Raw genomic sequence first — 27018 nt, forward strand, 5'->3', positions numbered from 1 at the left:
AGGAGTATATAATGAGTTTAGAAGTTCTAGAGCAGTGCTAATATCTTTGTCGAAATTTTTTCGAATCTGTGAACAATTAATTGATTCTTCCTATAGAAATAAGAATAACCCACGAGTATCGGTTTGTTATGCTGTGCCTGTGCTAGCTGCAGAAACTTTTTGTTGTGTTGAGTTACTTGATACTTGTTTTAATTATTAACAGAGCACTGTTAAAGTTTTTATATTGGGTAATATGTGCAATACAGCCACTACAGTTTACAGTTTTGTTTTTTTATATTTTAAAGTTTAATAAAGATGTTACATATCACAACGGCTAAATCTGTGTCTGTATTGCATGTTTAAACCTTAATACCATAAATATTAACAGGTGTTATGTTTACTCCTGGAGTATTTAATCAGTTTGCAAATGATAGAGAAATGCTTAAATAATGCATTACACTTTAACTAAACCCCTTAGATTTTAGTCAACTAAAACTACTGGAGATTTAGTCGACTAAAATCTACTGGAGATTCAATCGACTAAAACTAGACTAAAACTAAAACAATTCAGATGACTAAAATACGACTAAAACTTAAATGGCATTTTAGTCAAAAGACTAAAACTAAGACTAAATTGAAATTTGCCGTCAAAATTAACACTGGTACTCTACACCAGAATTTTTATTGTTTTAAAAGATAGATAATCCCTTTATTACCCATTCCCCAGTTTTGCATAACGAACACAGTTATATTAATATACTTTTAACCTCTGTGATTATCTTGTATCTAAGCCTCTGCAAACTGCCCCTTTTTTCAGTTCTTTTGACAGACTTGCAGTCTAGCAAATCAGTGTATGCTCCCAGATAACTTCTCGTGCACAAGCACAGTGTTATCTATATGAAATACGTGAACTAACACCCTCTAGTGGTGAAAAACTGTTAAAATGCAATCTGAAAGAGGTGGGCTTCAAGGTCTAAGAAATTAGCATATGAACCTCCTAGGTTAAGCTTTCAACTAAGAATACCAAGAGAACAAAGCAAAATTGGTGATAAAAGTAAATTGGAAAATTGTTTAAAATTACATGCTCTATCTGAATCATGAAAGTTTATTTTGGCCTAGACTGTCCTTTTAAGCATTTTATTTGAATATTTAGTACAAAAAATACTTTTTTGTATAAAGTCTACATAAAGATAACATACTTTGTAAGCTAAAATCATATGTACTACTAGATCAAGACAATCCAAACAGTTTTAGTGCCATTCCTTCACCAAGCCTTAAAATGCAAGGCATATACTGTATATATGAATGAACATAGAGGTAGAGTCCAGGGTTTGTCCATAGTAATTCCAACTAGAATAGGGAATTAAAGACAAACTAACCAAAAGGGCAAAAACACAACAATCTGTGTTTTGCTCTGTAGAATATTTGTAGAATTGAAACTACGATAAGGAATGGAGGAAACACATAAGCTAGAGGAAAGTCCCATTTTATAGTGTATAAGTGTCTACTACATACACTTCCAGAAGAGGAAGTGATTATACTTTGAAGTCATCAGGTCTATAACTGATGTCCCCTAATTCTGGTTCAAAAGATGAAAGATTGAAATGTTGAGTCTCGACTCTTCCAGTAAAAACTGTTGCCTGCTAATTTAGTCCACCTGGAAGACAATTGCAGAATCCATCTGGCTTTCTGAATCAGAGAAAGACTTCAAGTGTTTCCTATGAAACCTGGTATAAGAGATTACTGCATGACTGTCCAAGAGGACTTTAACAGCTGAAATATTCATGCAAAACAGCCATAAATGCATTCAAATTTAATTTTTTTTTTTTAAGATTTTTATTGAGGCAATTGCAAACAAATTACATGTAGTATAGAATGCTTCATATCAATAAGTCATAAACAAACATTTTGGCATCCATATGACATTTAGAAACAACAGAATAAAAGAATCAAGGACCTATTTAGCCCAGTCCCAAAAATAAACATTGCAATAATCATATCTAAACAACCTATAAAGTATTTATATTATAATATCACATCACAATTGTTAACTTTACGCATATAGTTGCCATAATTTGGGGGAGAGAGCTTATAGAAACAATACCTCATCTTAAATATTAGGGGGGGGGTATATCAATAGCTTCTATGAATAAACACACTTAATCTCAATTTAGGGAGATACGTATGGGGTCTGTGCCCCTAAGCCCAACCAGTAAGCTAAAGGGGGGGCGGAGCTAATGTTAGAAGAGCCACAAATGCAAACGGATGAATCTAGGTTACTGGGTGCCATGAATTTATAGGTGGGACTTTTGGTTGGAAGTGAGAGTGGAGTATACTTAGCTGGAAACCAGGGGACTATAACTCTAACAAAACCATAACATATGTACATGTGTGATGCATCTCATTGGTTTCTGGAGTACATTATACTATGGTGTAACAGATACATTGCAGGGTATAGACAAATACATAGCAAATATCCTAGACCAGGAATAGCAACTGGGACACGAGTACAGCATAACACTTGTTAGGAAGATTCCTCAAAATTATCCGAACCTAAGGCTCCGCCGACTCGGCCGCTGACGGCAGAACCCACAGATTATAGAAAAGAGATGAGAATCTTATCTCGAAGAGTCATAAAGTTACAGCTAGTCACTTTTAATACCTCTATAGGAGTTGCCCTTATTCATGTACGTAACTAAACGGACTTCCATAGAGATATCTAATATGGAGATAGACTGCAAAACCTGTATAATTTAGCATTTGTAACATATATAGTCTCATATAGTTGTACTATACCCCTATCCAACATTTGGTAATTAAATCTTCTAAGCATTATCATGTCACACAAAACATTGTACATCTAGAATCTATATCGTATATATATATATATAACCAGTTCTGGCTTATAATATATAGTTGAACATAAAGAGTAAGATAAATGGTATTTTAGTTGCATATATAACAAACGTGGCAAAGAACTATCCATAGCCAACAGCGAACCCAACAATTTATTTTGAGACTACCATAGGTGCGGCCAAGTCCAGGGCCTAGAATCCCATCTGTTAGTCAAAAAGATATGTATTACCCAATTCCGGAAGTCTCCCAGTCAAAAGGACCGCGAAGAGAGTTCAGTTTCAGCTGTACAAAAGACCGGTACAACAACCGGTGACTCTCAAACATGGGGATCAGCCACTGTCACAAATATAGGTAAGTAAGCAATATACATTCCATACTGTGCAGGGGAGAATCTGCAACCGGAGTAGACACCATGCATATAACTGGTACCGCTGCAAAAGGCCAGAGTGCGTCGGACGTTTCCTGCATGATCCGGCCAGACTCTGTGTCAGGGTTGCCTTTCACGGTTCTACCTTCAGCCATTCTAGAGACGGGTGTCTCCCGTGCATTTGCAAGCTCTAAGGACACGTTAGGCAGATAAGGCTGTTCGCTCCAGTTAGGTACTTCCCGCATCAGGCTGTCTTGTCGGCAAGGTCTGCACGGCTTCTGGACATTCAACAAACTCGGCATTTGTGGCTACGATCTCCATAGCGGATAGGGGTCCATTGGTCTCAGCTACCTCAATCCTCATGGGATCTTCTTGATTTAGCTCTCGCATCTGAGCTTCACTTCTCCTAGCTGCCAGCATATGACTACCAGCCCATGTAGTAAGAGCTTAGGTTACCTCGTGCTCAAGCTCTAAGAACTTGTTATTTAACAAATCCAGAAGTCTGTATTCCATATTTAGCAACTCCGACATTCTGTCTCCACGTGGGCTGGAATATGGCCGCTCCCCGGCAGCCTCAGTGTAAAGCTCCGTAAAACAATAAGATTTTCCTTCACTTGCTCGAGTCACTCAATCTCTGGACTACTTATTCAAGCTCTTTGAGTCATTAGAGATAGTGATTGCCCAAATTAAAATAAATTGAGTAATCCCATATACAATTAATTGTAAGATATTGCCGGAGCTAAAGTAATATGCGTCTAGTCAGTATCAGAGCTGGCTCCGCCCCCCTCAAATTTAAATTTTGATTACGAAATATGGTTTAGAGCATACTGAAAACTTTTCAGCTCTAGGACATCTTTGCCATTAAAAAAAAAAAAACCCCAACAATAAAAAAGCAAAAACAAAAAACAAATCTTGTAAATCATTTTCTATATACTTGCCACACCTCATGGAATCTAACAATTAAATATAATGTTAAAAGTAAATACTATAAATGCAATAGCTGTACACATTTTAAAAAAGAACCCTTTCTGTGGCTGGGGATAGAAAAAGTTAAAGTTAATTGGAGAGGTGGCGATATGGCTAAACAGCTAGACCAAAGAGAGCTGAGATGGATACATACACTAAAAACTTATGCTCGCTGGGGTTTAAATAAAGACACTAAAATCGCACCTTTTGTATAAAGCAAATAATATCTATGTATCTGTATATATTTATAGGGAAACAGTTGTCGTTATATAGGATGCTTATTATATATAAGTTCAGTATGTTAATATTTTAAAGAATATAAATTGTTTTTTGTATTTTTTAACCCCTTAAGGACAAGGCCATTTTTCAATTTCTTTCCCTTAAAGACCAGGGCTATTTTTACATTTCTGCAGTGTTTGTGTTAAGCTGTAATTTTCCTCTTACTCATTCGCTGTACCCATACATATTATATACCGTTTTTCTCACCATTAAATGGACTTTCTAGAGATACCATTATTTTCATCATATCTTATAATTTACTATAAACAAATGATAAAATATGAGGAAAAAATTGAAAAAAAACACACTTTTTCTAACTTTGACCCCAAAAATCTGTTACAAATCTACAACCACCAAAAAACACCCATGCTAAATAGTTTCTAAATTTTGTCCTGAGTTTAGAAATACCCAATGTTCACGTTCTTTGCTTTTTTTGCAAGTTATAGGGCAATAAATACAAGTAGCACTTTGCTATTTCCAAACCACTTTTTTTCAAAATTAGCGCTAGTTACATTGGGACACGGATATCTTTCAGTAATCCCTGAATATCCCTTGACATGTATATATTTTTTTTTAGCAGACATCCCAAAGTATTGATCTAGGCCCATTTTGGTATATTTCATGCCACCATTTCACCGCCAAATGCGATACCTGCCATCGATGTCCGGTGCAGAGAGGGCCACATGGACACTATATTTGATGTACATATATTTTGTATTCCGTTATTTCATGCAAAATGTTATATATCTTTACATATCTAGCCATTTTTATTTATGGCGATAAAAGTGAAATACCTCACCTTTAAGGATTGGTTAAGAATTTTTCAAACATTTTGATTCTGATTGGTCGTTTATATTTAATTAATGTTTTTGAAATAATTTTATACTTAGCAAAGAGCGATGAATTTTATTATAGATTTTATTATGCAATATACATATTTTGCTAATTAGATGTTGTGTTCATGAGATGTAAGAAAGTCTTTTATTTGAATTTTATGTAAACGTGTGTAAACCCGTCCCATCCAATGGGATCACGTTTAGCGTTTTTACTCTGTATTTAAAACCGCCTGTGTTGCGGTAAGGTATGCTATGTTTGTAAAGCAAATTATTTGTGAATGCTCTTGAAAAAGACGGTACTGACCATTGAAACGCATTGGGCAAAATAAAGCTGCTTTTTATGAAAAAGCTGGTGAAACCTTTCTTTTAACACATGAGGAGTCGTTTATCTCAATCTATACTGTGAGTATCTATACTTTGTAATACGGTGTATGGATACAACATTTCAGTGCTATATATCTTTTCACTTTGAAGAAGCTGTGGAATATATCCCAGTGAATTGTTTGGAACCTTTGGTGAACCTCTGCACACACACATCGATTGAACAGTCCTTGGGAGAGACTGTGGGAAGGCAGCAGCTCTGACAACCAGAGGGGAGTAAATATCTGTATTGTATACTTTTCTTGTTATATATGTATATATTTATAAGCAATATACTACACACAAAAAATGAGTTTATACTGAAAGAAAGAAAGAATAATTTTATATATCACCCTTAACAGAGTTGCAATGCAGCAAAGGATCCTGAAAACCCGGTTAAGAATCAGTAAATTAAAGGATGGATTATATATATGGAGTTTAACGCTTCAGTAAATTACTATATTTGTAGCATAATCTAAAATTAGAGTCATCTGACTGTGAAAGCCTAAATGTGCAATAATCACAATAGGTTGTTACACTTTTACATAGTTTGAAAAATGTTGTTAAAAATGTGATATCTCCGAGGAGAGATAAAATGTTAAAGGAATATCAAGCTCTCTCGGTATCATCATGCATCAGCATAGACATTTAATAACATTGTACATTACAAACATGCTATGTACAATAGTGTGTGGATTTGGGCTAATGAGCTATAAAAGAAGTATAATTTGACTTTAAATGAATTTTGCTCATTGAGAGTTTAATCCATTCCAGATCATAAAACAATCTGCCGAGTGTGACAAAAAAATACATGGCCCTGCTATATCCTACAAACATCAGACCAGATGAAAGAATTTCTTTATAACAGAATGCAGAATGAATAAATAAAACATGTACATGCTTACAGATGCTGTACTAGCAATAGTGATACAGTATCTCTTATTATTTCTCATAAACAAGATGTATGGAGCATGGTAATTTCACCCACTTCGTCTACCTATTCTGTGAATTTACATTAATCCCACTCACTAAGACAGGGACGTGCCAATGAGGCTTGACGAGGCTTTATTCCAAGTGGAGGCTATTTTAGGACTCCCACTGCCATTACAAACATGCTATGTACAATAGTGTGTGGATTTGGGCTAATGAGCTATAAAAGAAGTATAATTTGACTTTAAATGAATTTTGCTCATTGAGAGTTTAATCCATTCCAGATCATAAAACAATCTGCCGAGTGTGACAAAAAAATACATGGCCCTGCTATATCCTACAAACATCAGACCAGATGAAAGAATTTCTTTATAACAGAATGCAGAATGAATAAATAAAACATGTACTTGCTTACAGATGCTGTACTAGCAATAGTGATACAGTATCTCTTATTATTTCTCATAAACAAGATGTATGGAGCATGGTAATTTCACCCACTTCGTCTACCTATTCTGTGAATTTACATTAATCCCACTCACTAAGACAGGGACGTGCCAATGAGGCTTGACGAGGCTTTATTCCAAGTGGAGGCTATTTTAGGACTCCCACTGCCATAGGGGTTCTTAAGTCATTTACTTTACAGCTGTGAATTCAGACCACTCTATGACCAGTTTCTTAGAGGTGATCTCAATATAGCAGGGTTACCCCAAATCCTCTAAAATGATATAGCCTTGGACTTAAAGGGACATGACATTCACATTTTTTCTTTCATGATTCAGATACAGCTTACGATTTTAATCAACTTCCCAAATTACTTCTATCATCTGATTCATTTTGTTCTCTTGGTGTCCTTTGTTGAAAATGATACCTAGGTAGGCTCAGGAGCTGCCGATTAGTGGCTGCACATAAATGCTTCATGTTATTGACTCACCCAGTGTGTTAACTAGCTCCAAGTAGTGCACTGCTGCTTCTTCAACAAAGAATACCAAGAGAACAAAACAAATTAGATAATAGTTAAATTTGTATACTGTATCTTAAACACAAAAGAAAAAAAAATAGGTTTCATATCCCTTTAAAAGCATAAGAAACAAAGTTGAAAACAATGCTGCCCTACAGTTCACAACAATGTATACAATTGTTAAAGGCATTATTACAAATACTGTTGCTATACAGTGCTCAGGACTCATGCAGGCCTACCTAGGTATGCATAACAAAAGAAAGTATATTTGATGAAAAAAGTAAACTGGAAAGTTGATTAAAATTGCATGCCCCTATATGAATCATGAGAGTTTAATTTTGACTTAGAACGTTTCTTTAAAGGGTGTTATTTTTACAATTTGGGGTATGCATCTATATTAAAAACGCTTGAATCCATTAGTGAACTTCACCAAATAAGAAAATATTTGTGATTTTTCTATTGCTACAATAACAACCTACTATAATATTTTTAATTACTCTACAAAATGTAGACCATTAGTCTCTTGAAACTATCCAATAGATATGATTTGGAGCTACATGGCGGTGGGTGTTGGATCATATTGAAGGTGAGAGGAATAATTGGTAAGAGAAAACAAATTATGCTTACCAGGTAATTTAATTTCCTTCTGTATAAGGAGTCCACGGCATCATTCCTTGCTGTTGGGAAATACTGAACCTGGCCACCAGGAGGAGGCAAAGACACCCCAGCCAAAGGCTTAAATACCTCTCCCACTTCCCCCAGTCATTCTGCTGAGGGAACAAGGAACAGTAGGAGAAATATCAGGGTATAAATGATGCCAGAAGAAAAATATAATTTAGAGGGCCGCCCATCGGAGAACACGGGCGGGGGCTGTGGACTCTCCTTATACAGAAGGATATGAAATTATCTGGTAAGCATAATTTATGTTTTCCTTCTTAATATAAGGAGAGTCCACGGAATCATTCCTTACTGTTGGGAAACTTATACCCAAGCTCTAAAGGACACTGAATGATAACGGGAGGGACAAAAAGAGAGGCTGACCCTAATCTGAGGGCACCACAGCCTGCAAAACCTCTCCCGAAAGCTGCTTCAGCCGAAGCAAAAACAAACTTGTAAAATTTATAAAAAGTATGTAAGAAGGACCAGTTAGCTGCCTTACAAATCTGATCCATAGAGGCCTCGTTCTTAAAGGCCCAAGAGGAAGCCACTGCTCTAGTAGAATGAGCTGTAATTCTCTGAGGAGGCCAATGTCCCGCTGTCTCGTAAGCTAAGCGGATAACACTCCTCAACCAAAAAGATAAGGAAGTCGAAGAGACCTTCTGAGCCTTACGCTTCCCAGAATAGGCAACAAACAAGGAAGAAGTTTGTCTAAAATCCTTAGTAGCCTGAAGATAGAACTTCAAGGTGCGAACCATGTCCAAATTATGAAGCAAACGTTCCTTCAAAGAAGGAAGGAAGGATTAGGACACAAGGAAGGAACCACAATCTCTTGATTGATGTTGCGGTCTGACACGACCGTAGGAAGAAATCTTAACTTAGTACGTAGGACAGCCTTATCAGAATGGAACACCAGATAAGGGGGTTCACATTGCAAAGCGGCAACCTCAGAAACTCTGCACGCAGAAGCAATAGCCAGTAGAAACGGAACCTTCCAGGACAACAACTTAATGTCAGTTTCATGCATAAGCTCTAACGGAGCACACTGAAAACCTTTAGAACAAGATTCAGACTCCAAGGAGGAGCCTTAGATCTGAACACAGGTCTGATCCTAATCAGAGCCTTAACAAAAGACTGTACATCTGAAAGCTCAGAGAGCCTCTTGTGCAGTAATACAGACAGGGCCAAAATCTGTCCCCTCAGGGAACTGGCAGAAAGACCCTTCTCCAGTCAATCCTGGAGAAACAATAGGATCCTGGCAACCTTAACCTTATGCCAGGGAAATCCACACTCTTCACAACAGAATAAATAGGCTCTCCAAACCTTATGATAGATGCAACGAGTAACCGGCTTATGAGCTTGAATGAGAGTATCAATAACTCTCTTAGAAAAACCTCTCTTGGCTAAGACTAGGCGTTCAATCTCCACTCAGTCAGCCTCAGAGAATCTAGATTTTGATGAACAAAAGGACCTTGTTCCAGCAAATCCCTGCGACAAGGTAACTTCCATGGAGGAGAAGATGACATCCCCACCAGATCCGCGAACCACATCCTTCACGGCAACGATGGAGCAATCAGTATCACTGATGCTTGCTCCTGCTTGATGCGGGCCACTACACAAGAAAGGAGTGGTAACAGCAGGAAAAGGTAAATTAGATTGAACCTCCAAGACACCACTAATGCATATATTAGCTCCGTCTGAGGATCCCTGAACCTCGACCCATATCTGGGTAGCTTGGTATTGAGCCTGAGACCACAGGCTCTGTGCCTTCTTGGCACCCCAAACAGCTCCCCATCCTGATAGACTTGCGCCTGTAGTCACAATCTCCCAGGATGGTCTTAGAAAGGATGTCCCTTGGGACAGATGATCTGGATAGAGCCACCAAGAGAGCGATTCTCTTGACCAGTTGTCCAGAGAAATTTGTTGAGACAGATCCGAATGATCGCTGTTCCACTGCCTCAGCATGCACAGTTGCAGCGGTCTGAGACGGAACCTGGCAAAGGGAATGATTTCCATGCTGGACACCATGAGACCAATTACCTCCATACACTGAGCTACAGATGGCCTTAAGGAGGTCTGGAGGGCAAGACATACCGAAGTAAGCTTGGAACGTCTCTGGTCTGTTAGAAATATCATCATGGATATGAGATTTATCTCCGGCGTCCCACACCTGTTGCATATCTCTGCAAACACTTCGGGATGGAGAGACCATTCCCCCAGATGAAAGGATTGTCTGCTGAGAAAATCCGCTTCCCAGTTGTCCACACCAGGAATGTGGATCGCTGACAGATAGCAGCTGTGGGCATCCGCCCACTCCAGAATCCAAGACACTTTCCTCATTGCTAGGGAGCTTCTCGTCCCCCCCTGATGGTTGATGTAAGCCACCGAGGATATATTGCCTGATTGGAATCTGATAAACCGGGACAAACCCAAAAAGGGGCCAAGCCTTCAGAGCATTGAAGATTGCCCAAAGTTCCAGAATGTTGATTGGGAGGGAGTGTGCCTCCTGAGACCACAGGCTCTGTGCCTTCTTGGCACCCCAAACAGCTCCCCATCCTGATAGACTCGCGCCCGTAGTACCAATCTCCCAGGATGGTCTTAGAAAGGATGTCCCTTGGGACAGATGATCTGGATAGAGCCACCAAGAGAGTGATTCTCTCGACCGGTTGTCCAGAGAAATCTGTTGAGACAGATCCGAATGATCGCTGTTTCACTGCCTCAGCATGCACAGTTGCAGCGGTCTGAGACGGAACCTGGCAAAGGGAATGATGTCCATGCTGGAGACCATGAGACCAATTACCTCCATACACTGAGCCACAGATGGCCTTAAGGAGGTCTGGAGGGCAAGACATGCCGAAGCAAGCTTGGATCGTCTCTGGTTTGATAGAAATATCATCATGGATATGGAGTCTATTACAGTACCTGGGAATTCTACCCTGGTGCTTGGAATAAAATAAGTTTATCTTCCATCCATGAGATCGAAAAAGAAAGAGAAGAGATACCAAATGGTCCTCTGCCAGACGAAAAGATGGAGCTTGTACCAGAATATTGTCCAAGTAGGGATCTACTGCTATACCCCGGGTTCTGGCAACGGCTAGCAGAGCCCCTAGAACCTTTGTGAAAATCCTTGGGGGAGTAGCTAGACAAAACGGAAGTGCAATGAACTGGAAGTGCTGGTCCAGGAATGCAAACCTTAGGAACTGGAAGTGATCCTTGTGGATTAGAAAGAGAAGGTAAGCATTCTTCGGATCTATAGTGGTCATGAAATGTCCTTCATGAACTAAGGGAAGCTTGGACCTTATTATCTCCATCTGGAACGAGGGGGCATTTAGAAATCTTAAATTATGCTTACCTGATAATTTTCTTTTCTTCTGACGGGGAGAGTCCACAGCTGCATTCATTACTTTTGGGAATTCAGAACCTGGCCACCAGGAGGAGGCAAAAACACCCCAGCCAAAGGCTCAGATACCTCCCCCACTTCCCTCATCCCCCAGCCATTCTGCAAAGGGAACAAGGAACAGTAGGAGAAATATCAGGGTGAAAAAAAAGGTGACAGAAGAATAAAAAATGAAAGAAACGGCCGCCCCATATAAAACGTGGGTGGGGAGCTGTGGACTCTTCCCGTCAGAAAAAAAGAAAATTATCAGGCAAGCATAATTTAAGTTTTTTTTCTTAAAACGGGGAGAGTCCACAGCTGCATTCATTACTTTACAATACCCAAGCTATAGAGGACACTGAATGCAAAAAAAGGGGCGAGTAGACGAGGTGGCCCATTCGGAGGACACCACAGCCTGAAATTACCCAAACACCTGACAAATAAAAAGAAGGATAAAACCTGAAAGGACCAAGTAACTGCCCATCAGTTAAAACCAGCAAGGCCCTATTTAGACCGCTCAGAATCACTATATTCCACTGAACACAAAGCCTCCAATGAGACAAATCCCACAGGCTCCAAGCCCACACTTAAACTTACCCCCGACCCGAGGGAAGGGGACCTCCACATACCCCCTGAAGGGAAGAGAAGAAGAAGGACTCAACAAGAGATCTAAAGACCAACAACTAGGGTAAAAGAACCTCAGCAGAACTCCAAGCGCACACCAAGGTTGCCACAGGACAAAAACACAGAGAACAAACTCTAACGACCGAACAGAGAGAAGTAAGGAAAAAATCCCTACCCTTATCTAAATGGAAATCCAAGGGACCATGTAATGTCCCAACCCTGGAGACCTAAAGGGACAAGGTAGACCTCATCCCTCACACAGCGTGCAATCCACACTCATGAAAGAGCAACCAAGGTTTAAATACCACCCCCGGAAATGCCTAAAATCTGCACCATAAAAGTCTTATCGTGCTCCAGATGAAGCCACAGGCTTCCCTCTGCAACAGAAGTCTAGCAGACACCAGTCGCTAACACTAGCCAACTAAAGCTAGGAACTGCACCAGGACTCCCACATAGGAAAAATTCAGAAGAAGTGCAGAAACCAACTCCCTCCCAGGATAAAAATGGGAAGTAGGAGAGCATCCAAAACCAGCAGAGAAAAATTCCCTGCTGAGAAGGAAACACTGCGAAAATTCCCACTGAAGGAGGGATCACAAGATAATAGGCTAGATACGCGGTCAAGTCTCAAACGGACAGACCTCTGATCCCCTCTCTGAGGCAACGGACCCAGCACCAAAGCAACTGGCAATGTCCGAAAGCAAGGAAATAAACAAATCCTGGACCACCCAGATCCTCAGAAAGGAAAAAGGGGAGAACTAAAACTGAACGGTACCAATGGGTAGAGCAAACTCAGACTATTAGCTAACAAGGCTGGCATGCCAACCAATTAAGCTAAGACAGAACATAGGACGGGGCTCGGTTTCCAGAACCCAGACACAGTACCTTTCCCTACAAAAAAGGGAGATTCCCAGGCAAAAGAGAGACTACAATTAAACAACAGAGACGGCACGATACTAGAATCTAACCCTTCATGATATCCTGCACGCAAGGCAGGGGGAACTCCACTGAACAGAGGAAGACCTCGGGGGCAGTAGGTGGATACGGTGAGATACTCCAACCTCCCTAAGGGGAGGAAGTAAAATATAACCGTGCACCCGCCCACAGACATGGAGCGTGCGGCAGCAGACAGACGGTAAAGTCAATACCGATTGTAGAGGAAACCATCCGGTTGCAACAGCCGGCCCAGTAGAAAGCAAATAGCCATCGAGCACACATTTAAGGTGCAAATAGCTGCAACAGATTTCAACTGAAATCCCCCGCTTGCTAGGCAGTTAAACTAACCATCAGGCTATTTCCAAGTCTCTGATAAGAGAAGACAAAACCATCTGAAGGAGCAAGTGGATGTCTCCGAACCGGCACTGAATCGCCCAGGACCCATCTAAGAGATCTGGTCAGATATTCAAGAAAAGAACATGTCCAGAATACCGGACTCCCGGAAACAAGAGCCAGCCACAAGCTATTAATCCCTGAGGAACCATAGGGATACCTCATACGGAGAACCTGTACCCTAGGAGATGCAATCACAGCCCCATCCAAAAGGTCCTTGGATACTGGACGATCACTAAGCATCCCAGAGACAGAGAGCATAACTCCTAAAGGCTCGAGGGGCAAGACCCCACAGACCAAATACAAAGGAGCTAAAAACTATATAATATAGTCTCCAAATAATCCTTTCAGGATCAACCATCCGGAACCCCCACAGCTCAATAAATGATGAGCGAGCATCACAATTCCAGGCGAGCGACAGATCAAACCGAGACGTCTTAAGTAAGGGCAGCTCCAGGAAAAACAAAGACAAATGCATCCTCCAGAGCACAAAAACCATGGGATCAGAGAGACAGAGGAGGAAGAAAAAGGCAGTAAATGCCTGAATTTCCAGAACAGATGACCCGACAACCAACCCCAAGAAGGGGAAAAAAGAAGCCTAAGACACCTCGACCCCTTAAATAAGAGGTACCCTTGTCAAGGCCCCCCAAAAAAAAGACAATCTAAGAGTAAAAACCATAGAGGAGATAAAAATCGCCCCAACCTGGTACCTCAGATGACCCAGGAGTCATCTAAACCTCCAGTCCAATTGGGAATGGAGAACCCCAGCTCCGAGGCCCAAGGACCTCTGGAACTCCAGTGTAAGCTTTAGCAGGATCCGCTTCTGGAACCTCGCCAACAATCAGGAACAGGACAATGAGGACTGAGTACAATCCCTCCAATGTCCCACCCAAAAGAAGAAACGAGAACCAGCCTAACGTCTAAGAACGAAAGGTCTCCTCTACCATGGAAAATCAAACAGGAAAATTAACTCCTCATCCGAGTAAGCAACTCACCACCACGTGGATGATATAGACCTTTAATGAACAGAAATTAGCGCAGACTAGGACCAGCCTGCTACATAGGATACTCCAGAACTGACCCAGGCCACAGAAAAATCGAAACCCCAGTAGGGATCGACAAAAGGATCTATAGAAATAACAATGTACTAACACCTTAACATGCAACTTCTGTGGAAGTGCCCAAGCGACCACAAAATCGCTAGTATCAAATTTCAGAGAAGAAATGTTTCCCAACGGAAAAATAATAATAGACATGAGCCTCTAGAAAAGAAATAAAATACATCCTAACCGGGTCAAAGAAAAAGAGGGCAGCACCCGCAGGTGAACGCCCAAGAAGAATGGGCACACTAACAGGACCAGCCAATCAGAAACCCCATTCTCCCAAAGCTCAGAACTGGAATAAGATACCCCAAAAATAAAAATAAATTGGAGACAAGGAGATTAACTTCATCCCCACACGTCTAATCCAGTTTGCCGTCTGGAACAGAAGACAGAGGATCCCTCGACCCATTAGGACTGGGATCCTCCAGCACTGCCAATAACGAAAAGCAAGACTTACCTTCACCAGGGCAACTGATGACCCCATCCCTGAGGATTAGGCCCCTGAAGCCTCAAAGGAAACTGCTTCCCCAGAGGGTTGATCTGACCCAGACGATCCCACGCCTTACAAGCCCTGGTTAACAGAACACGGACAATATCTCAGAAACACCTCCCCCGGGAGATGTAAATGCGCCAACGATATAGATATGGCCATGCGGGGCCGTGCCGTAACCTCTGGAGAAAACAAGCCACCTTCCGGAGACGGGGTAACGGCATTAGGGACACCTGCTTGCGTAGCCAAAGAAGGATCAAGGGCACGCGCCTCACGGGATATGAGATCCCCTGGGGCGGATGGCTCGGCTGACTCTAAGTTTACTGTTTTGGGAGAAAAGAGCACTCTAAAGCAGCATTCGGAACATAACTGAAGGGCATGGATTACCTGGGCCATTTCATACTCTTTGCAGGAAATAGAATCGGAATCAGAGACATCCGTCTCCAAATAATCTTAATCCTCCATAACTTGGTGATAGAAATTATGGATAGAAGAAAAAGATCAAAATGGCACCTTACACCCCCAATGGCTGGGGCACTCACCACCTCCTATGACCCAGACAACTAGTGAAACAGACTCTCTTTGTCACCACACGGTCAAGTATACAGAAATTTAGAACAGAACGTGACCACGCCTAGTCAGAAGGTACACCGTGTAGGCCATAGAAAAGTACGCCAAGGCCACAAAGGCCGCTCAGCCTGACAAAAAAAAGGCTGTTATGTCATTCATCCATGCTCTCACTGAGAGGCTGACAGGATTACTTAAAACTCCAGTACCATTTCAAAGAGTACTACCCTCCATAAGAGCCTATCTTTAATCTTCCGACACTTCCTGTGATGAAAGGCAAAGAATGACTGGGGGATGAGGGAAGTGGGGGGAAGTATTTGAGCCTTTGACTGGGGTGTCTTTGCCTCCTCTGGTGGCCAGGTTCTGAATTCCCAAAAGTAATGAATGCTGCTGTGAACTCTCCCCATTTAAGAAGAAAATTTTTTAAGCACTTTAGGTCCAGAATCGTGCAAAATGTTCCCTCCTTCTTTGGGACCACGAACAGGTTTGAATAGTATCCCAAACCTCTTTCTGTGATAGGAACCGGGGAAATTACCCCTAAAGAGGACAGATCCCGCACGTACCCCAGAAAGGCTTCCCTCTTTTCTGGTTTGGAAGACAGGCTTGAGAGGAGAAATCTGCCCTTTGGTGGATGAGATTTGAAACCTATCTTGTATCCCTCAGCTATGACCTCCAGGACCCATGGATCCTGCACGTCCCTGAACCAAGAGTCTGAAAACAGCGACAGTCTGCCCACTACACGATCCAGCGCCAGATCGGGGGCCACCCCTTCATGCCGACTCAGTCTCGGCAGGCTTCTTGCTCTGCTTGGATTTATTTCAGGATTGAGACGGCTTCCAAGTACTCTTGGTTTGCTCAGGCTTAGAGGAGGACTGCGGTTGTTGGGATTTCTCAGAACGAACGGAACAAAAATCAGAGCCTTGTCCCTTAGACTTGTTCTTTTTATCCTGCGGTAGGAAGGCACCCTTGCCTCCTGTAACCGTGGAGATAATGGAGTCCAGGCCTGGACCAAATAAAATATTTCCCTTAAAAGAATGGGAAAGGAGTCTTAGAAGTCATATCCGCAGACCAGGACTTCTCAAGGCTTTAATTCTTTCCTGTATAACGTAGAGGGGACCCTCCACCTTGATCAATTCCGCTAAGGAGTCGCACCAGTAGGCTGCAGCTCCAGCAACCAAGGCAACAGCCGCTGCCGGTTGAAACAAGTATCCTGTATGTTGAAACATTTTTCTTAGAAAAGTTTCCATCTTCTTATCCATCGGCTCTCTGAGCGACGAGCTATCTTCTAGAGGGATAGTAGTACGTTTGGCTAGCGTGGAGATAGCGACATCCACTTTAGGGACTGAACCCCACAACTCCAATTGAGAGTCCGGGAATAATTTCTTAAAGGAAGACGAAGGAGAAAATGAAGATCCAATTCTATCCCACTCATTTTTAATAATTTTAGCCATTTTTACAGGTACCGGAAAAGTTAACGGTACAACCCTGTCCTCGTAAACTCTGTCTAATTTAGGAATTAAAGGTTCATCAGGCAGCTTGGCCTCTGGAACCTCTAATGTAGACAGGACCTCCTTTAGAAGAAAACTTAAGTGTTCAATCTTAAATCTAAAGGTTGGTTCCTACACAGCAGGAGGCCTAGAGAGCAGACTCTGACACAGAAAGTTCACCCTCTGAAGCCTCAGAGTGCGACTCCTCCTCGGATAACTGAGCAAAAACAAATAAATCCAATAAATTACTTGATGACCCCTGGGCAGGAGAGCTATGATTAACCTTTTGCCTGCGTTTAGCGGGGCGAGGTAAAGCATTGAGGGCCTCAGACACTGCCGTCTTTAACTGCGCTGGATCAGGCGTGCTACGGGAAGCTGCATGTGTAGAGGGAGATAACTGATGGGTATGCACCTCACAGGACGGCGAGTCCTCAGAGGTGGACGGCTCAGTGGTACTAAAGGGGTTAACCTTCTTAGACCTAATAATGTTGTCAAGGCATGTGGAACATAGTTGAGAGTGCGGGCAAACTAAGGCCTCCTCACAATATAAACAGGTATTACTATTTGGAATCTTTTTATATAAACGGCACCTTTATACTCCCAATGGCTGGGGCACTCACCACCTCCTAGACTCCGACAATACAGAGAAAAAGAGTCTTCTCCGACAGCCAGCTCTGTCAGGAAAGAGGAAATGAAAGTGAGACTACTCACGTGGTGCGCAAGGCCGGATTGCCCCTACTATGAGAAAAAGCGTGCTAAGCTACAAGCTGCGCAGCATTCAAAGTAAAAGTAAAAACCTGTGCGTTCCAGCCACATGACAAACAGTCTGTGAGCCCAATAAAATCTCACACATAAAGCAGCATAAAATCAAAGCATCACATTTGATTAATCCCCACTGTTCAATAATCCCCCTCAGGAGATAGTAACCCATGATTCTATTAAGATTAAAAGGAGCCACACTATGACCCTGTCTTCTAGTGTTTTTCAACATATGTAAAAATGTAAACAATCTTACCAGAATCCATGTTGTGGAACAGAAACACAGCCTCTCAAGTGTGACAGTCTTGAAGCATCGCTCCTGACATGGACTTGAGCGAGAAAACAAGCAGGCAGTGAAACTTGTCTACACTGATTGCTTAGGAGTTGTTTGGATGGCAGGCAGGCAGTCTGGATGGGTTAGCAGAAAGACTCTCCCTGCATCTCCAGACTCTAACTTTCATCAATGCTCTCACTGAGCAGCTGACAAGACTACTTAAAACTCCAGTCCCATATCGAAGGGCAGATACCCTTCCTAAGGAACTACTCCGAAATCTTTAGACACTTCTCTGCGATCCTCCTGTGACGAAAGGCAAAGAATGACTGGGGGATGGGGTAAGTGGGAGAGGTTTTTAAGCCTTTGGCTGGGGTGTCTTTGCCTCCTCCTGGTGGCCAGGTTCAGTATTTCCCAACAGTAAGGAATGATGCAGTGGACTCTCCTTATATTAAGAAGGAAAGGAAATATTGTGCGACACGGGGGGGGGGGGGGTACTGTGCTACACTGGGAAGGCCCTATAATACTTTTTAGGCTACAGTATAATGAGTAATAATAAGTAATACTCTGCTTAAAGCTCCCGGTATATAGCGGTTTCATTAAAGAGTTTATGTTCAACTCATTCTCTGCAAATCATGCAGAATAAAATAAACACATTCAGCTGTTTTGGCAAATAGTGTATTTTTCAGACATTAGCTTGATTGTAGAAGACAAAGTCCAGTCCCTCAAATAAAATAATTAATAACTTAAAAACTGTTCGGTAAAATGAATTGCTCAACTGTGTTTTTATTTTCATCTATCTAATAAAATACAATGTTTCTGCTCTATTTTCCGAAAAACACATCCACAGCGCTATGTGTGGGTCTTACTGTATTTATTTGTTTCACATTAATGAGATTTAAAAAGTAAATACTGTATATATGTTAGCTAATCACAGAATGTACAATTCATCTAAGAAGATGCCTGTTTCTCCATACATCTTGTTTTTGAGAAATAATCAGATATACTGTATCACTTTTGCTAGTTGAGCATCTGTAAGTAAGTACGTGTTTTATTTATGTATTCTGCATTCTGTTATAAACTGTATATTGTGAGCTGTGTGAACTGATCAGGCAAAATATGATTACAGTATTTAAAAAAAAAAAAAGTTAGGACACACACCTTCATTTTCCTAAGTCTTGACTTGTTGTCATGACACCAAGCCAGGCAAGTCATGGTTTCTTGTCTTTCCAAAGATTCCTCTACTTCTTTAGCAGTAAGAAACATTTCAATGTTCACTAAATCCTAAAAAAAAAAATTACGCATGAGGGACATGAATTATTTGAAGAATTGACAAATTTTAGTTCATAAGTATTCATGATGGCTCTCAAGTTTGATATCAACCACTAGCGAACAAGCTATTTCAGAATAGTAACAATAAAACAAAATGAATACATAAATAAATATAAAACAAATGATGCAGTGATGCAGGATACAACTTCAGTCTTGATATCGCTCTATAGTACAAATTTGATTACACATGTAAACTTGTATATTAAATTGGAAAAAAAGATTGAAATAAAGAAAGGATATTAATATAAATGAGGTAGAGGAGAGGACCTCGCAAGGAGTGGGACGTACTTTTCAGTGTACATTTTTCTTACGTTTTTTGCAAGGAAGTTAATGAGGTTATATATATTGTTATATTGTATATTCATTGTACCTAAATATAAAATATAATACAAAGAAATAAAAAAAAGATTTAACCTTATATGCGTTTTTATTCTTCCTTTTAAAAAACTATGCTTAATTAAAGAGACACACATTTTTAAACCATATGAATTTACTTCCAAATCTCAATAGAATTCCTATCTGAGGAAGGGGGTGTGGCTCTGAAAAGTGTTGTGGTTACTGTTTGGCCAACAGGCAACTATTGGGAGACATTGTCCCTTATGTTTTTTTTTTTTAACACAAATATTACCTTTCATTGTATATGAATGCTGTTTAATTTGTTTTATATGTAATCAAAAAACATAATTTATGTAAGAACTTACCTGATAAATTCATTTCTTTCATATTAGCAAGAGTCCATGAGCTAGTGACGTATGGGATATACATTCATACCAGGAGGGGCAAAGTTTCCCAAACCTCAAAATGTCTATAAATACACCCCTCACCACACCCACAATTCAGTTTAACGAATAGCCAAGAAGTGGGGTGATAAGAAAGGAGCGAAAGCATCAAAAATAAGGAATTGGAATAATTGTGCTTTATACAAAAAAATAATAACCAAATGAATTAATCAGGTAAGTTCTTACATAAATTATGTTTTCTTTCATGTAATTAGCAAGAGTCCATGAGCTAGTGACGTATGGGATAATAAATACCCAAGATGTGGAACTTCCACGCAAGAGTCACTAGAGAGGGAGGGATAAAATAAAGACAGCCAATTCCGCTGAAAAATAATAATAATCCACAACCCAAAACAAAAGTTTTAATCTCAATAATTAAAAAAACTGAAATTATAAGCAGAAGAATCAAACTGAAACAGCTGCCTGAAGTACTTTTCTACCAAAAACTGCTTCAGAAGAAGAAAACACATCAAAATGGTAGAATTTAGTAAAAGTATGCAAAGAAGACCAAAGACCAAACGCCCAGGAAGTAGAAACTGACCTAGTAGAATGAGCCGTAATTCTTTGAGGCGGGGATTTACCCGACTCTACATAAGCATGATGAATCAAAGACTTTAACCAAGACGCCAAAGAAATGGCGGAGGCCTTCTGACCTTTTCTGGACCCAGAAAAGATAACAAATAGACTAGAAGTCTTTCTAAAATCTTTAGTAGCTTCAACATAATATTTCAAATCTCTTACTACATCCAAAGAATGTAAAGATCTCTCCTTTGAATTCTTAGGATTAGGACACAATGAAGGAACCACAATTTCTCTACTAATGTTGTTAGAATTTACAACCTTAGGTAAAAATGTAAATGAAATCCGCAACACTGCCTTATCCTGATGAAAAATCAGAAAAGGAGATTCACAAGAAAGAGCAGATAAATCAGAAACTCTTCTAGCAGAAGAGATGGCCAAAAGGAACAAAACTTTACAAGAAAGTAATTTAATGTCCAGAGAATGCATAGGTTCAAACGGAGGAGCTTGTAAAGCCCTCAGAACCAAATTAAGACTCCAAGGAGGAGAGATTGACGTAATGACAGGTTTGATACGAACCAAAGCCTATACAAAACAATGAATATCAGGAAGATTAGCAATCTTTCTGTGAAAAAGAACAGAAAGAGCAGAGATTTGTCCTTTCAAAGAACTTGCAGACAAACCTTTATCCAAACCATCCTGAAGAAACTGTAAAATTCTAGGAATTCTGAAAGAATGCCAGGAGAATTTATGAGAAGAACACCAAGAAATGTAAGTCTTCCAGACTCGATAATAAATCTTCCTAGACACAGATTTACGAGCCTGTAACATAGTATTAATTACTGAGTCAGAGAAACCTCTATGACTAAGAATCAAGCGTTCAATTTCCATACCTTCAAATTTAATGATTTGAGATCCTGATGGAAAAAAGGGCCTTGAGATAGAAGGTCTGGTCTTAACGGAAGAGTCCAAGGTTGGCAACTGGCCATCCGAATGAGATCCGCATACCAAAACCTGTGAGGCCATGCTGGAGCCACCAGCAGCACAAACGAATGTTCCATTAGAATTTTGGAAATCACCTTTGGAAGAAGAACTAGAGGCAGAAAGATATAGGCAGGATGATAATTCCAAGGAAGCGACAACGCGTCCACTGCCTCCGCCTAAGGGTCCCTGGATCTGGACAGATACCTGGGAAGTTTCTTGTTTAGATGAGAGGCCATCAGATCTATTTCTGGAAGTCCCCAGATTTGAACAAATACCTCTGGGTGAAGGGACCATTCGCCCGGATGTAACGTCTGGCGACTGAGATAATCCTCTTCCCAATTGTCTACACCTGGGATGTGAACCGCTGTTATAACTACAATAGTTAAATGTTGTGTAGCTGTAATAGCGGAACAACCACAGGGAAGACTTAGCCTGCAGTGTCAGTATTAATACAGCACTTTAATAGTAATGGATGATTCCCAGCAGCGGTGTAAGAGTGAAACTGAGTGTTTGCAAAGTAATACAGCAGGTAGAGGTTAGGATAACTGCTGATATAAGTATAAATGATACTATGCAAAAATATACGGCTGATATGTTCTTAGTACTTTGATTATTGCAAAGCATAAGATATGGTTAGAATGCAGACTGGAGATTTAAGCAGCAAATGATAGAAAACAGGTTATCCAATAGATAAGCAAAGTATTGCAAGCAAGGAATGGCAGACAAATAACAATTAGCAGTTCAATACAGATTGACATATACTTGCAAGTACTAGCAGCTGAAGCAGAATGAATCCGGTGGTTGGTGTATGTTAACACGATGAGAAGGGAGCAGTAGCAGTGTCCGTGAAAGCTACTGGAAGGTGTGAGCGTGGAACAGCGTGTAGATCCGGCTGTACAAAGTCAATCTGATGGGAACAGGAAGAGTTCTGTAGCTGAGAATGGAGAGGAGCTGAACAGCAAAATGTGTAACAAAAGAGACAGGTACTTTGTTCAGGATAGCGATGAAGGCAACAAGTAGCCTAATAGGTAAAAAGGCTTGAGGCTCAATATCTGTCAGCTGGAGTGGAAGAGTGTATCCTTTAACCTGTGCCAAACAAAATAATCAAGCAAAGAGGATAGCAGGAAGTGCACTTATAAAGCAAAAGAAGGTGAGGCTGAATTAAAGGGGACATTACAGACCCCCCCTTCAGGGCATCATCACCGAGGATGCATTGGGTTTCTGAGGGTAACGTCTATGAAAAAGAGCAACAAGACGTGGAGCATGGACCAGAGAGTGCAACAACCAAGAGTCGTCCTCCTGCCCATACCCCTTCCATCGAACCAAATACTGCAGTCTCCCATGATGTATACGTGAGTCGAGGACGCTATCAACTTCATATTCCTCATGGTCCTCGACAGTAACAGGTGGTGGAGGAACACTTAAGCACGGAAATTCTTCACTGGTTCTGTAGGGTTTGAGCAACGATATATGAAAAGAAGGATGAATCTTGTATTTCTCTGGCAGGTCCAACACAACAGTTGTTGGGTTGAGAATACGTAGAATACGGAATGGTCTGATGAATTGACTACCCAATTTCTTAGAAGGTATAACAAGTTTAAGAAATTTGGTGGAAAGCCACACTTGGTCGCCTACTTTATAATCAGGACCTGGATGATGTCTCGTGTTATAGTAGTGTTGATCAGTCTTGGCTTTGTGTAAGTGAACTTTCAGTAGTTGTAGGGCATCCTGTAGATAAGTAAGAAGTGACAGATGGTGATGCAGAATCTATTTTAGGCAGTCGGATGGTTTGAGGGTGATAACCATAAGTGGCATAGAAAGGGGTCATCTTAGTTGAGGTCGATACAGAATTATTGTAAGAGAATTCGGCTAAGGCCAAATGATGGAGCCAGTCATCCTGCTGGTGTGTAATGTAGCATCTAAGATATTGTTCAAGGATACCATTCACTCGCTCAGTGAGGCCATTAGTCTGGGGGTGATATGCCGTTGAAAGTCTAGGATGTATGTTTAACAGTTTGCAAATTTCCTTCCAGAAATGGGAGGTAAACTGAGAGCCACAATCTGTTATAATGACATTTGGTATCCCATGTAGTTTTACAATTTGCTTTAGGAAGGTATCAGCAGTTTGGGAGGCTGTGGGTAAACTTTTTAAAGGTATAAAGTGAGCAAGTTTCGTCAAATGGTCGACGACTACCATGATTGTGTTGTGGTTTTGTGATGGTGGAAGTTCCACTATAAAATCCATGGAAATTACAGTCCAGGGAATATCAGGAATAGGAAGAGGTGTGAGATAACCTATTGGTTTTTTCCTCTCGATTTTGTATCGTGCACATGTCTCACAAGATGTGACATAATCTTGTATAGTTTTACCCATATTTGGCCACCAGAAATTCCTTTGCATTTGTTCGGTTGTTTTGGTTATACCTAAATGACCAGACAGAGGATGATCATGATAATGATCTAGGATTCTGGATCTTAATTGTTTTGGTATGTACAATTTCTGGTTCATTGTGAGAAGACCGTTTGGTTCTTTGTGCAATTGAAATTGTGTAGGCAGCCTGTCACTTTCTAAAGCCTCTAAAATATCAACTTCAAGATTATTTAAAGTTCCGATTATTTTATGAGAAGGTATCATTTGTAAAGTGTCGTCTGTATGTGGTCTGTTATCTGACAGTCGAGAAAGGGCATCAGCTTTGAGGTTTAGTTTGCCTGGTCTGTATGTTGTTAAAAAATTAAATCTATCAAAAAAAAGTGACCAACGCACTTGACGGGAAGATAATGTCTTATTCTGTCTTAAATATTGAAGGTTTTTATGATCAGTGTAGATAATGAAAGCTTTGTCAGTGCCTTCCAAGATATGCCTCCAGACCTCCAGTGCACATTTTATTGCCAGCAACTCTTTGTCACCTACTGAATAATTAACTTCAGCGGGTAACAACGTTCTGGAATAAAAGGCAATGGGGTGAGTAGGATGTTTCTCATCAGATCTTTGGGATAAAACTGCACCCAAGCCCGTGTCTGAGGCATCCACCTCCAGAATGAACTGACAAGTATGATCTGGTAAACTTAAAATTGGAGCGGTAGTAAAACTTTTAGTAAGTTAAAGGTTTGATCAGCATCTGGGGTCCACCGAAATGGAACTGCCTTTCTGGTTAGATTTGTGAGTGGTTTCACAATAGTAGAAAAGTTGTATATGAATCTACGATAAAAATTAGCGAACCCTAAAAATCTCTGTAGAGATTTCAAGTTAGTGGGTTTGGGCCAGTTCTTAATTGCCATCACTTTTTCGGGATCCATCTGTACTTTGTCAGGGGAGATGATATAACCTAAAAATTTTATTTCATGTACATGAAATAAACATTTTTCTGCCTTTGCAAATAATTTATGTTCACAAAGTCTTGTTAAGATCCACCTGACATGTTTTATGTGTTCCTGTGTATCTCTAGAATAAACCAAAATGTCATCGAGATAGATGATAACACACACATCAATTAAATCTTTGAAAATGTCATTTATAAAGTGTTGAAATGTGCCAGGGGCATTGCACAGCCCAAATGGCATAACCTTATACTCAAAGAGTCTGTACCTCGTTCTAAAAGCTGTCTTCCACTCATCCCCCTCCTTGATTCTTATTAAGTTATAGGCCCCCTTCAAATCCAATTTAGTAAAAATGGTGGCGCCATTTAAGCGTTCTAGGAGTTCGGGGATGAGTGGCAGAGGGTAACGGTTCTTTATGGTAATTGAGTTCAAGGCCCGATAATCGATGATTGGTCTTAGTGACTGATCCTTATTAGTAACAAAAAACATGCCTGCAGCTGCAGGTGAGACAGAGGGTACTATAAAGCCTTTTCTCAAGTTGTCATCTAAGTATTCCCTTAAGTGTTGCAACTCCTTCTGTGAAAGTGGATACATTTTCCCGTATGGGATTTGGGAACCAGGGATTAAATCTATGGGGCAATCGTATACCCTATGAGGAGGCAGGACCTCAGCCTCTTTTAGATCAAAGACATCAGTTAAATCATGGTATTCAGAAGGAATAGCTATGTCTACTGCTCCAAGTAACTGATAGGGGAAACAAGTGGTTTTGCAGTAATGGGAATCAAATAAAATATTAGGTTTCACCCAATTTATACTCGGGTTATGTTTTTTCAACCATGTATATCCCATAATAATAGGATGTAAAGAGTTTGGTATTACATCGAAACTGAGATATTCAGTGTGACCATGATTTGTAGTAATTAACAAAGGTATGGTGTGCTGTGTGATGGGTCCGTTATGTATGAAGGAACCGTCAATAACTTTTATAAACACAGGTGTATGCTTATCAACACAAGGTATTTTATTTACAGAAACAAACTTAGAATCTATGAAACAATCATAAGCCCCGGAGTCAATTATTGCGTCAGTCTTGATTTGTTGGAGATCCCACTGTAAAGAAAGAGATAATGTGAATGATTGGTGGTCTACACTTAATTTAGGTGTGGCAGAATTTATACTAGTCAGCTTACCCTTCTTTTGTCGGTTTAAAATTGGACAGGATGAAACTGAATGATCCTTATTCGCACAATAAAGACAGAGATTAGACATGCGTCGTCTCATTTTTTCCCCAGCTGATAGAGGACCTTTAATGACACCTATCTCCATGGGTGTTTGTTGGTGATTATGTTTTTCAGTAGTGGGGAACAATAACCTTCTAGGGGGTGTGTCTGTTGATAATTTTTCAGAGCGTCTCTCCCTAAACCTACGGTCTAAAGTGGTTGCTAGTTTCATTAATCCTTGCAATGTATCAGGCATCTCCAGCCTTGAAAGTTCATCTTTAAGTGTGTCATTAAGTCCCAATCTAAACTGATTTTTCAGGGAAATGTTATTCCATTGGGAGTCAGTTGCCCACATTTGAAAATCAGTTATAAACTCCTCAACAGGACGTTTACCCTGTTTAAGTGCTCTGAGTTTAGTTTCTGCTTGAATCTGGGTATTACTATCCTCATATAAAGCTGCCATGGAAAGAAAGAATTGATCAATGGACTCCAAAATAGGATTATTTGACTCAAATAGTCTGTTTGCCAATGACCTGGGTTCGGCAGTTAAATAAGATATGGCTGTGCAGACTTTTATTTTATCAGAACAATAGGTCCTGGGTTTCATGGTGAATAGAAGATAACAGGCATTTTTAAAGTCTCTGAATTAATTTCTTTTCCCTGAAAATAAAGCTG

At 40.4% G+C, this 27018-nt stretch overlaps 1 protein-coding gene across 1 annotated transcript in view; it reads right to left on the bottom strand.

The window, feature by feature from the left end:
• MAEA (macrophage erythroblast attacher, E3 ubiquitin ligase) overlaps positions 1-27018 on the bottom strand; it is a 245163-nt gene that overhangs the window by 46677 nt on the left and 171468 nt on the right. The window contains exon 4 of the mRNA XM_053704240.1: positions 19353-19475. Coding sequence (XP_053560215.1) covers positions 19353-19475 — 123 coding nt within the window. The remainder of the gene's footprint in view (positions 1-19352; positions 19476-27018) is intronic.

The sequence above is a fragment of the Bombina bombina genome, chromosome 2 (genome assembly GCF_027579735.1).
Source record: "Bombina bombina isolate aBomBom1 chromosome 2, aBomBom1.pri, whole genome shotgun sequence".
In the NCBI taxonomy this organism is placed as follows: domain Eukaryota; kingdom Metazoa; phylum Chordata; class Amphibia; order Anura; family Bombinatoridae; genus Bombina; species Bombina bombina.